General features: G+C 42.3%; 1 protein-coding gene across 11 annotated transcripts in view; it reads right to left on the bottom strand.

Moving 5' to 3' along the window:
- Positions 1-13656, bottom strand: part of robo2 (roundabout, axon guidance receptor, homolog 2 (Drosophila)) — a 289705-nt gene that overhangs the window by 44849 nt on the left and 231200 nt on the right. For 8 of the 11 annotated variants that reach the window (XM_020088438.2, XM_069534223.1, XM_069534219.1 and 5 more), the window contains 5 exons: positions 12140-12297; positions 11768-11888; positions 11113-11251; positions 1623-1759; positions 442-453 (listed from right to left, as the gene is read on the bottom strand). In XM_020088438.2, the coding sequence (XP_019943997.2) occupies positions 442-453; positions 1623-1759; positions 11113-11251; positions 11768-11888; positions 12140-12297 (567 nt within the window). The remainder of the gene's footprint in view (positions 1-441; positions 454-1622; positions 1760-11112; positions 11252-11767; positions 11889-12139; positions 12298-13656) is intronic. The other 3 variants (XM_069534220.1, XM_069534224.1, XM_069534228.1) reach the window with 1 other exon arrangement.

The following is a 13656-nucleotide window of genomic DNA, read 5'->3' as shown; positions in this document are numbered from 1 at the left end:
GAACATGCCCTTCATTTTGATCTCAACTACATATCTGCAAAGTTTCATGACACCAGCCAACTCAAAACCGCTTCTGTTTTCAGTAGGTGCTTCCACACACACACACAAAATATCACCATTGCAGCTTCAAAAATAAAAACCTACAAAAAAAACTAAATGCACCTGGCAAAGACAATTTTTTTGCATATTTTGTGGCTGCCGATTATATTGTGAGATTCACACACTGAAGGATATACTAAGTAATGCTCACTTGATGTTCTAAAATATAAACTACTAGACTTAAAAAAAAACAGGGAACACAATTTGCAAACAATGTAATGTAACACCTGTTGTAATCGAACACAGTAATGTTAAGCAATGGTGAGTGATTGTCAAGCAGTCAGGTGCAGTAACATGTATGGGCATGCAGGATGGGATCAAATCAGAAGGATGGGTACTTACCAACAGGGCGAGCTGGAGACACAACAATGGAGGAGTGGATACACAAAAGAAACAAAATAAGACACAGACAAACACACACACACACACACACACACACAAAATGACAGAAGAGGAACAGAACAAACATAGTAAAATAAGACAAAAAAAAAGAAATCAAAGTCAGAACGAATGACATGTTGTGTTGGGGTCAACACATGTCTGGCAAAGGGAAACATGACAGAGAGGATTCAGTAGCTTTTGTCCACTGTCCACTGGATAGGTTTCTTTTTGTTGTTTAGCTTAAAGCTTCCGTTTCTCATGACCCACAAAGATAAAGGGGTTGTGGACTGAGCGCCCACTAGAGGTTAACGATCAGAATTGCACACAAATCCCTGTGGGGCAGCCGCTTTGCTTTTTAGAGACAAATGTGCTACTGGATCTTCTCTGTTTGCATTAATGAAATCTAAAATTCTACGAGTGGAGTATATTTTTAATTGCAAGTGAAGATGTGTTTGTCGCTGGTGCTGATGTACAGGGCAGAAAAAAGAGCACAAGAGGACGTGAGGAAGAAAAAAAGCTTTCAAAAACTAAGTAAAGACAACATGTGGCTTTGAATTCAGGGCTTCTGAAACCCCCATACTGTATCCAGGAGGTACTGTGTTACTGTATGTGTAGTCACATTCAAATAAAACACAAAGATGTTTCAAAAAAGGGTAAAAAAGAAAAAAATGAACCCAGACTTTGTTTTACCTCCCTGTGGCCCCATGTGTCGCTCTAAAGCGCTCCACTGGGACCTCAAACACTTGGATTTAATGGGAAGAAGAGTGGTGAAAAGAGGGAAAATTATGGTTAGAATGTTTTTATTAACCTTGCAAACCCCAGGTGTGAGACTGGCGGTGTGCACCAGTAATCTGTGAAATGGCTTTGCTGACTTGGTGGTTGCAGCATGAAGGGTAGCGTGGCTAGCATTCCACCTCGAAAGGGGGTTGGGTCGTGGAGTGTGTCGACACCGCACTTGGAAATGTAAATAATTAAACAGTTTCATAGACTGTCTACATCTCCCTTGGCTGTGGGAGTCAGCATTCTGGATTTCCATTTGTGTAAAGGTAGACCCTACAGAGTAAACTGTCAATCCAACTCTTGTATTGGTAACCACTGTGGTCCGCGGCTGGCTAATGTGAAAAAATAACAGAAAACAATACCTCTGACTGTGAGAGTGGCCGAGGCCTCCAGCTTTCCCACGCGGTTTTCTGCCACACAGGTGAACATGCCCTCGTCGTTGACAGAAGCCTTCTTCACTCTCAGCACATAGTCCTCCTTGTCATACTTGATCTCATACCTGTCAACAGAAATTTTGCATCATGAAATTCAAGTTGCCCTTTCAGCATTGCATGCAAAAAAAATACAAATTCAGATAAAACATAGACTGGACTTCAACCATGACAGCTGGACCGTCTGGCAGTGTCCGTGAAAAGTGTATCTCTTCTTGGAGAGGTGCACACAAGTACAACTGTTCATTATGACAAATGGAGACTGCAGGGAGGAGGATTAATTATTCAACAATGACACACAGTACACAGAGCTGTGCATTCAGTTGGAACGTACAAAACTTGTTCAATATTCATGAAATGGTTCACTCTATGTGTGTGTGTGTGTATTTTCAAGTCATATTCAGAGGTTTGTGTGTGTGTGTGTGTGTGTGTGTGTGTGTGTGTGTGTGTGTGTCTGTGTGTGTGTGTGAGGTATAACATTTGCAATGAATCTATACACAGCAACAATCAATATCAATACAAAAACTACACTGAGGCAAAGTTGGTCCTGATTTCCATTCGTCTGCATTATTCTTATGTTTGTGTTTCTGTGTGTTTACACATGGTTGTACCCCAAGACCTATATACAAATGTTATGTCAGTTGACATGGGGGGGGGGTGATGCTGGTCTGGTGTGTAGCATGATCTTGTTTGTTCTGTAATTGAAGGGGGTGCTGCCTGGCTGTGAGTAAGTAGTGTGGTGGTGGCGGGGGTGGTGGGGGCTGTGTGATGGTGGTCTGTCAGCCTGACAGACCTCTGCTGTCCACAGTCTGTCACTCACAGACACTGAGAGCAGAGTTGAGATGAAAAGATAAAGGGCCACTCCATCTGAGCTTGACACTATGATGACCCTTTAAAGCCCTCCTGTAAATGTCTATTTGATTATAGAATATGTAGAAAGATTATTGGTGAATGCACGTGTTGCTTTTTGCCTTGCAGCGTAAGCACTGCAGTGTGCCACGATGGCTTTTTTTTGATACTACCACTTATAATCCCACAAGTCACGATTCACACAAGGGTTTTAAATATCTCTTTTTTTATTATAGTGTATGCCTCTGAGCCTTCAAACCCCAAATGTGTAGTATAACAACTGTTAAAAACATATAAACGAGCAGTGATATCTGCCCAACGCAGAGGTAACCGCTCAGAGATTGAAAATGCAGTCACACAGCGGTTTGAGAACAAACTACACAGTCCATGTTGATCATAATGAAGAAATATTCTACCCTGCGCTACAGTATGACTCTTTTATGGGCTTTTAATAGCTTCTGGATGGCCCTGAAAAAAACTGCACAAGGTTTGGTTACATAGATATATAGGGATAAGATAGGGATTAATGAAAAGATAAAGAAATGTATTATAGTTGGTTTTTGAACATAACATAAAAAGGTTTACTCTGGATAATACATTGGATAGTAAGATGTGGCAATAAACTATGAAGCAATACTTTCTGAAGCGACTTTAGAGTAACAGTTCGCTACGGTCCATTTCCCTCAGAGCGGGGGAAAGACCCCTCTGGTCGACCATCAGGTGTATTGATGGCTGTTTGCCACTGGCAGCTGCGAAACTAATCTGTCCTGTCTATCCACGTCTTATTTTTTCCCTCTCCTGTTATGACATTTCCTGAGCAACCATTCAAAGGCAGCTTTATTGAAGCACATTCCTCAACTCTGACTGCCAGTTCCACCTCTCCACACAGGTACTTAAAGAGCCATAATGATTATTTGACTGAGTCATGACTGAATGCTTTGTTCTAGAAAGAGGGGATGCACACTTCAGGTAATGGTAGGGAACACGAATAAAGCATTTACTGTTGATTCTAAGTGAGTGGCATCCAAAGGAATGAGACAACACCTTTTGGGACAAGCCTGCACTCAGATGAAAAACAAACAAGCTAATAGAAAGAGCTTCTCCACATTCTGTGCCTTCCAGCTATAGGATGGGTAGCACAGCATGAAGTCCTGACATGCAAGTAGAGGGAGAGATGAGCAAAAGAGTGACAGGAACAAGTCAGGGTTTTGGGAAAACATCATGACTCCATAACAAACTATTATGAGAACAAGTGAACAAGTAAATTGTTCCCAGTGCTCTCAATTAACCTACTCTTACCGACTGTGCGTCAACAGAAGGAGGAAGGCAATGATTCATTTAAGAGTCTGGCTGCTTCAGTCCCAGCGTAGGTTTGAATTCTTTCAAATCAACAGCTGCAGATACAAAAGCTACAGCTCTACAGCAGCCTTCCCTTTCAAATACTGTAAAAACAAGCCATGCTATGAGCTCTTTGAGGCTGTACAACAATGCATTCAACTAAATGCTAAAATGCTGATCTTAAGGTTGGTATTAGGTTAGACATGTTTACCATGTTAGTTTGGCATTTAATCATGTTAACATTTGCTGATTAGCAGGAAACAAAAAGTGCAGGCTAGGCAGATAAGAATAACCTTAGTTTTGCATAGAGCGTTTGGTCGAATGAAAACCAAAATGCAAACTGAAATTTGTGATCTGATGTTAGACAAAGAATCCTCTTTGTAAAATGAATGTCTGCCCCAAAATGTGTGGTAATGCATCAAACAGCAGAAAAACTACATGCCAACCTCATAGTGGCACATAAATAGAAATTAGAGGATTATCCAGTCACCAGAGTTCATCCTCTCAGGACCACAGATATTTTCATTTGAACTGTGGCAATCCATTAAATAGTTCTTGAGATATTTCAGTTTGGAACAAAGTGCTGCACCCATCAAATGAACGACTGACATGACACAAAACTGACATGCAAAGATCCATACCTGCCATTGCCAGGAAAGAGATGCAGGTGTGAGATTATGAGGCTACTGGGTCAAATGTTGCTGTTACTATGTATGGCAAAGGAAGATGTTGGCCAGCTGCCTGTCAATCATTGGAAGTTTTGAGCTTCTTTCTACAATGTCTAATAGTCATACGATACAGGATATGCTTTAATTGAATTTTGCTCTTTTACTTTACGACCAGGCATGAAAAGTACATTTATTGTCAATTCTTGTTGAAACACGAACAGTTCTACTGCTCGAACGGCTTCCAACAGCCATCATCCAACATCTGCAAGACCAACCCTCTGCAGTGTGGAGAACCTGCATATGCACGCACTGAACAACATGCTTATTGTTCTTGGTCCTGTCTCTATCAGTCTCTCAAAACAGAACCTCATGCTGGCACATGACTTATTAGAGGGAAACATGAGCCCAATCAATCTGTAATCAGCTTCCTATATGGAATCAGCCTGGATGACAAGATGAGTGGAAATACTCAGGGATAAGAGGTAGTTGTGGCCACACACACACATGCAAGTACACAGGGCAAAGGAACAGTAGCTCTTTATTGTGAGTGGATTGGGGTAGAGCTCTGTTTTCTATTAGAGGAGGAATGTAATTGCACATGTAGAAGGGCTGTGGAAAGGACAGAAGAGCCAAGTTCCCCCGGCCGGATTCGTCCTCCTTTTTAAACAGAAAAGGCACACTGTACACACACACACACACACACACACTCGCACACAGAACAAAGTATACAATCATCCAACACATATCCACACATGTACAGAGTCATTCATTCAAGCAGGAAGATGAGGAGTGATGGGAATGTAAGCAAGTGCCAAGATGAAACAGCATTTTTCTGGGTTGTCAACTTGATGTGTTTGCTGCACGCAGAAGGCCGCAACAGAGATGAAAACTTTATTGGACACACTTTAAAAGCATTTCATTTCAAAACTCCTCCAGATCATCTTGAAGGTCCTGGCTTTTAACTGTCCGTCAGGAACACAGTCGACCACGTTAAACCTTCAGACTTGTGCAATTCACTCACATTAGGAGAGTCTTATCTCTTGGGTTGTGAGTGTCTAGACTCATCCACAAAATGACTAAATCTGTGAGGATCTTATCAGGCCTCTCCTCTGTGTACGTGTGAATAGGGGCAGCGGTAGGCAGAAGGGCTGTGCGCCAAACCAAGCACATGTGTCAGACTCAAGATACAGTAAAGGGCTAAATCCAACCTGGTCTCTGGCTTGACTGCTCTGACACAAAGTTCCCTCTCTGCTCCATTTATTTCTGACAGTCTGATCCAGTCTTACACCATCTGACTGCTACTTTACCTCATCCTGATCAAAGGGGCTGGATTCCACCTCGCCAAGCCTTGTCACCCTTAAGAGGGAATCAATTAACAGCTATTGCTTCTCATCTTCTCTCTGTAAGGCCGTTAGCCAGAGCTCCCCTCCGTCTTGGCACTTCTAATGGCTTAGCAGGGTCAGAGCTTTCCCAACAGTGTGAGTGACACTCATCACCTTATCCTATATTAATCAAAGATCCGTTTGGCTAGATTTCCACCCTGTGGCCAGGTTAGGGGGTTGTGAAAGTCAGATATATCCTAAGAGTTACTTCTTTCCATAACCACAGCAACAGTTGCAGCAGTGCAGTCTTTACTTTGTCAAAGCGGTTTGGAGCAGATGGAACGGTTGTGTGCTTCAGATACCGGGAAAAAATAAAAAGGAAAGTACAGCTCACTGACCGATGCCTGGAAACACACAATCGCCCTCACTTGCAAACTAATGAATGACAGAATACTGTGCCTATGGTTATTTTCACTTAAAGCTCGGCATTTATCAATGTGGAGTATGTGTGAGAACAGGAGCTGCAAATACATCTCAGAGAACTGATATAAGACCATACTGTGTATTAAGACTATAAGAGTATAAGAGCATAAGCATTCAAAACCTAAAAATATGTAGCCTATGGCACAATATTATATGTCCTAGTGTCTACACTAAGGGTCCATACTTTCTTCACCTCAATGTAAATAATTGAGATATAAGCTATAATATTACTATTACAAACAGTATCTGAGAGGTTTGACCTTATTTAATGAATTTAATGTTGTTTTCAGCTGCCACATTTATCAAAGATCAATGTGTGGATCGATGCCGACATTTATGAATCACATCCCGGTCGTAAGTCGATTTTTGTGCTTAAATCTGCACTGGTTAGATTGGTGAATAAGCTCCAATGTTACATTTGTGAGTATGTGAGATAAATAAAGGACACACACACCAAAAGCTTCGAGAAAATCCGAACTCAAGTATTTTTGCAGTGGCGATGCAGCAAAGCAAGAATAGGATTGAATGGGAATGAAAAGCACTGACACATAATAAATTAGTGACTGCACATTTCCTAATTAATGTTAAATCATGTTTTCTATAGTCCTTACAACACACCGTGAAGTATTATATTGCTATTGACACAATCCGTGTCAATAAACCTAAAGGATAAATTATAGCTCCAATCACCCTGCTGCCGTTTCTCTTACCAACCCCCGAATACAAATGCCCTCATAAATACCAGATGTATCCTCTTATATATCAAGAGAAGTATTGGAGACAGGAAGCATAGTCTGCTGTCTTTTATTCTGCTGAGTTGCAGAGGTGAGAAATCACTGAAACTGGATGGTCAGCATAACAAAAGCGCTCCTGTCACACTAGCTTTAACAGCTCTCTCAAAGAGAATGACCCCGACGCACGCACAGGCGCACGCACACATGCACACACACCACAGAGGGATTGAGTCAGAAAGAGAAGCTTTTCTGCTGAATGTTGCAGGGGCTGTGCTGTGGAGGTCAACAGGGACGGTTGAATACAGATAGACTGCGAGACCAAAGGGCCTCTGATAAGGCACAGGAGAGGGCACAAGGGTCCAGTGCAAATGAGGCAGGACAGGGAACCCAAAGGCTGGAAAGACTTGGCCCACATACTGAGCTGGTGGGCAGTGGGAGATAACACACACTGCTGCCTTTAGTCTTTTCACTCGGATTCAGACACTACGACAGGATCTTTTCCATTTGGAGACAGAGCTCGCTACAGAATTGCTCTCCTGGATCTCTGATTTGTGAGCAGCTACTGTGTGTTTTCACCAGGATTCTGCAGAGAAGCTTGTCAGGCGGATATTAATCTGCTACTGATATTGATCCAAATGATGACACTTACAAATTAAAAAATGGTAAGAATTGAGTAAGCACTGCAAAATATGGAGGTTATCAATTTTTGCAGCATTATGGGAGAGCATCATAGAGTCAGTACGTACTGTCTATCAGTATTTTTTATATGTGTGGATGTGCAGACACACACCAAAGATTTTCCCCAGGGATGACACACAACTCCACCCTGTGAATCTAATCGTATATTAGTAAAAAGAGTGAATCCCTTTTGTGCTGGACTTATTTCTCTTGGGGAGGTTGGTTGATTTTAATTTTACATGTGCTGGTCAGTGATTTTAATCCTGCCCAGAGCAGGATATATTTGATTTTCCTCCTCTTACACTGGTGATAATGAAAGCCCCAATTTCTATCCATTGTTCAGCACACTTATTGGTCCTCTTGTTATTTAGGTCCTTTCTAGTATTTTGTTTCTTTCAGCACATTGTCACACAGAACTCAAGAGTCGTGCATCACAATGGAGGACATTGAAAAGGTTTTTGTGACCTGTTGGCAACATGCAGTCCCATTTTGGAGCCCACATGATGAATATTTAAAAAGAAAAAAGAAAAGCCATTAAAAAGAACAAGAAGCTACAAGCTCATAAAATGGGCTGATCTAATTTCAGCTTTAGGTAATTATTCTGTCTCAGCTATTCTGCCTTCCTATAACTAATTTCAGGTGTAGTGGGCTACATGTATTTAACACTACTGCCTCCAAGACTTGAGCCCTCTCCTTACACATAATAGGCAAAAAGAAACATCTCTGTCCCTTAAAAACATCAGGTCCTGCATTTTGGCTTTGGATGGAATGAGTTTTATACTAATCCTGTCCGAACAGAGTTTATATGAATTTTTCTGTTAATTTGGCGACAAATTTATAGACCACAAATAAGTTTAAAGGTTAAGTCCTTAATTTGAATGTGCTCCATTGCGTGGAAAAAGAGAAATGACCGTGGTTAAAAACTCATGTAAACAACTTTAGCTAAATTTATATCTAGAGTCAGTGTCAAAAATTCCTAATATATAAATTCCCAATCATAAATAATACAACTGCATTTTAATTTATGGTTTCAATGCAGATACTTGTACGGAGGTTCTATTGGTCTCACTGTGATATCTATAGGGATTTGGATATGGAATTAACCTATTTTATCATGCTGCCATATCAAAGCCTGTTGATGAGCGTCTTAGAACAGATAAGGTTGTTTGGTGATTAGATTTTAACAAACATGGTGGAACACTGAGAGTGAGGTAAAAAGAGCAGCACTGTTGTCTTTGTCCCCTAATTGAAACCAGTCTTGTGTTGTCTCTATCTCCTGTTCTATCCCACAGAGACCGAGGCCAGTGCCATCCTGTGTCATTTTATCTGTGTGCCAGTGTGTGTGTGTTTGCCTGGGAGGCTACTGGAGCCACTGAGCATATTAAAGACCTGTTTACTCAGCTGAGGCTCCATTTGCCTTCATCCTAGTATAAAAGTGTCACTCTCTCACACACACACACACACACACACATACACACACACACACATACACACAATGCATGTAAAGGGACCAGCAAAGACAAGTTTGATGTTAGAGAAGGAATGGCCTCAGTAAGTATCTCTCTTTCTATAGCTTATCATAATAATAAGGACAGTGTAACCTTTTCGGTTTAAGAACAAACAAAGACCACCCCCCCACTGCATATGGGAGTGCTTGATCTTTAGTTGCCTCTAGCGCCCACAGAGCTGACCGAGACAGATACAGCAACAGAAGCCCACAGTGTAAATGACACAACGGCTGTGCTACAGTAGCTGTTTTTATTCTTCCTCTCCAGAGCACCAGTTATCGTGGAAACTATTCTTGCGTGGATTTTTAAACAGCTTCTCTGTCAGTCAGACCGAATCCATGTTTGATGTTTGCTAAGAGAGTATCAGAAGCAGAGGAAGTGGGAACAGATCGTCACTTAACAATATGAAGAGTCTTCATTTTGGCACGCAACGAAAAGGCGGCAGAAAATGTCAAAATTAGAATATCACAGTCTTTCTGCTTGCTTTTGTGCATCAAAGCGAAACTGGAGAATTAAATATTGGGAAGGAAAACAAAAGTTCTTCCAATGTAATTACAAACACTGCAATATTAATTGTTTATTTATTCCAGCAGTATAATTTCTTTCAGGTATTCAGTTATTTTCCATTTCCAAATAAGGCCAAACTTCAAAGGGGGTGATACAGTTAGCAAGTACACAGACACATGACACTCATCCTACATAAGTCTGTTAATTAGTGTACAAAATGAAAACACTTCCAGAGCCAACTCCCTATCAAAGACACGAGTGAAATACTTTTATGTGTTTTGGCACAGTGCTCACGTCCCACTGCCCAGCGAACCAAATCCTTATCAGGCACAAACAACCTGCCCACGCTCAGCTCTGCAGCTATTGCCTTGAGAGATGTCAGGTCCGCTGAGTGTATGCTTTATGAGGTGATCCAAGCAGCGTGTGACTGGCCTGCTGGCCGGGGAAAGAACGCTGGTCTCTTTGAGGTCCACTCCGGAAAATGACACTGCTGTTGACTGTGAGTCCAGTGACTCACAGTGGAGCAACAGGCTGACGCACAGGACCCAACAGTATCACCATATCATCAGGGGCTGTTTACTGGAAGTCAGACAGTCTGCAGCTGGCAATAGTGGAGGCATGCTTCTGTAAATTAGAGACTTTTACAGTTTTTTCTTACATTCGTCTCTAATATGAGCAAATACACTGACAAAGGTTTAAATGCATAAGTTGGGGAGTGATTATCTCCCTTGCTTTCCGAGGTGCCTGTGCCAAGATTTCACCCGAGTAGCTGCACCTGTACGCAGACACTTAAAGCTCATGTCAGCATCTATGCTCCCACTCTTCGTATCTCCTGTCATTCTATCTGTCTCTTTTCTTAACACTTCTTGTAACCTCCCTCCCACCTAACCTGTCACTCAGTTTTAATTGTCTAGCTCAAATTCTGTTTGTCTTCTTGTAGGGCCCTTCCTTGACATAAGACACCGTCTATCCCTCCTGTGACTGTGCAAGCCAGGTTCTGGAGCACCCACGTGTGGAGTCATTTTATCCAGAATGTGTAATGTGCGTAGTACAGCCTAATGTGGCTATTTATTGCCCTCTGGCAGCCAAGCCAGGTGAGAGCTGGCAGTGAGAGTTGTCATTAGTGTGAAACAGTCACTCAGACTGACATCAATGCCTCCACAGCTCCTTTGCATTAAGTGCAGCCTGTCACATCACTACACACACACACATACACACAGATTGGCATGCACAGATGAAGGCACACACTCAGAAGTGGCTGCTCAAGAAGGGAAATAATTGTATCACTGTCTTAAGAAATGTTCTCCTGAAATCGAGCCTATTTTAATGCTTACCTCCCACGAGGAACATCAACATCATCTTTCCTCCAGCGTACATTGGGTTGGGGATCTCCTTGTACCTGGCAGCGAAACTCCACTGTCTCCTCCTCCAGGACCACCTGGTTGATGGGCCTCCGGATGAAGGTTGGTCGCTCTGCAGGAAGGGCAGAGAGAAAAAAAAGAGATCATTTCATTTCCAGTGACTATACAGTAGGCGTATTATTCTGCACAGCACTCTCTTCCAACAGAATCTTTCATAAATCTCTAATAATAAATTTCTAATGAGTGGTATGCTGTTGAGTAAAATTCTGCGATCATTTGTAATTTTTGTTACCCCGTGGTCATTATGTGGTAAAAGAAATATAGCAACGGCACTACGACACCCATAACTGGCTCCTTTCACAATACAGGAACAGTCGATATTTTAACTAATCGTAAATTTCATTCAACTTCTTGACATCTTAACGGCTAAACATTAAATATGATGTACAGCACATGGGTTTCAGAAAAGAACATTCGTCAGGGTTTAAAATTCAACTGTAAAAACACATGCCTTGAAAGTATTTCCACTTGACATGGAGAATTATACCGTAACTGGGAAAATGTAGTATACATGCATGCATGGATGTGGCTCATCAACATCACTGAGGAGAAACAAAGTGAAGCTCACCAAACACTGTGACTTGTGCAGTCTCGCTGTCCCTTTCTCCGACCATGTTGGTGCCCACACAGATGTACATGCCGGCGTCACTCTTTCTTGTGTTGGAGATCATTAGTTTCCCTCCCCGGATCTAAAGACACAAAGAAAAATCACTTAAATACACAGATCATTTTGATTTATTCCCTTCCACGTGCAGAATTTCTTCCCTGTCAGACCATTAGCTGGGCAGCAACAAACGAAGGATCCCTCCCATGCTTCCAACACATGGAAACACTGTCAAATTCCAGCAGCAAGGGCTTTTTTATACATGCCCAGACACACACAAAAAAGTTAACAGTAGACTTTGGCAAAAAAAGTTATTCCTATTCAGTGGACACTCACTGTGATCCTGTCATCCTTGTCATCAATTCGCACTTTGTCCTTCTTCCAGTAGATGGTGGGCTCCGGATGGCCTCTGGGAGGAACACACTCGAGGATCGCTGGCTCTCCTGCTGCCACCACCACATCTGTAGGGTTTTGTCTGAAGTCATCTCGTAGCACTGAGGGGAAAGAAGGAGGAAACAGTTCAGCAAGAGTGCAACTGTGTTGTTTTTGTCGAAATATTCACTATATTTCAAATTTTTCATATGTCTTAAATTGTGTGCAAAATGCAGCGTGGATGAATTCATTGTGTCTCTTCAAATGGGATGTGCAGCTTCATCTGACTAGGCAAGCACAAACAGAAACTAATTGGAGCTAATGGAAGTCCCTGTGGAGGTAGAAGAACAAACAGAGACAGAATGCCCTGAAGCCTGGTGTCATTCACATGTGAGAGCCCACAGGGTGCCGCACTAGCATGTACACATGCTCTCACTTATGCACAACCAGATATGTGCTCTCACACTTACACACACACACACACAAAAACAGTGGGTGGTCTGATGAACAACTGTGGCCCTGCATGTAATCACCCTCAGGTAGGCCCTGCGTCATGGAGATAGCCTCTCACCCTGCATAGTGTTCAGTGAAACACACAAAACCAGCTCATTATCCAATCAGAAAAGCTGATATCACACACAAGCACACGCATGAGCACACAGATGTAAATGTGAAAGCATAAATATGTACGAGAAAATACTACATCTAATCCTAAATTAATGGTGTACTCAGAAATTGAGCGAAATACAAAATAGCTTATCGAATGAAAAGAAAAGTTTTAGAAGGTACAAACAGGGGGTGGCACTGGCTCACCTGCTGTGTTAACTCATACTGAGTTTTATCCATTTGATCTAGAATAAATCTTATCCGTGGTGTAGCACTTTAGGAACTTCGGCTGCAGCTGTGTGTCCGTCTCTGCGGCAGTGAGGGGCACGTGGTGCCTCTAATGGATGAAAGGAGTGAGCTTGTTGGAGGATGTTTGAAGATGCTTGAGGAGGGCTAAATTAAGGGCACCACCACAGGTTCTTATGTAAATTCCACGTGGCAAAGGGGACAATGACAGGGAGGGCTAGGATTATTAGAGGGATAACGGGTCCCCATGGTCCAGGCTCCTCTCATCTCTTCATTCACTTGTCTTCTTACCCGCTCTACAGCAAGCCGAGCATTGTCTTCTTATTTATTTATTTATTTAGACGAAAGGAAGCAGTGACGAGGAATAGATGAAGCTTTCAACCCAATTATCCTGGGGATGCACAGGGGTACAGAGAGGGACTTCTGTGTGACATGAATTCAAATGGAATCTTTACACAGGGGTGATAGGAGGGAATAAAACAAGGAGGTAGAGGTTTTCTCTCTCTCATGCAGGGCTGCCCTCTAATCTAAAGAGCTAAGGTAATTAGTGAGGCAGCCCCCCCCCCAGGCCAGGATGGGCATCATAGCCACCACCACTGGGCTCCCCGTATTTGCATTACAAACAAAAG

This window comes from Paralichthys olivaceus, chromosome 11, assembly GCF_024713975.1.
Source record: "Paralichthys olivaceus isolate ysfri-2021 chromosome 11, ASM2471397v2, whole genome shotgun sequence".
Taxonomy (NCBI): Eukaryota; Metazoa; Chordata; class Actinopteri; order Pleuronectiformes; family Paralichthyidae; genus Paralichthys; species Paralichthys olivaceus.
Note: the sequence above shows the minus strand (reverse complement) of the source record. Positions and strands in the feature narration are given on the sequence as shown.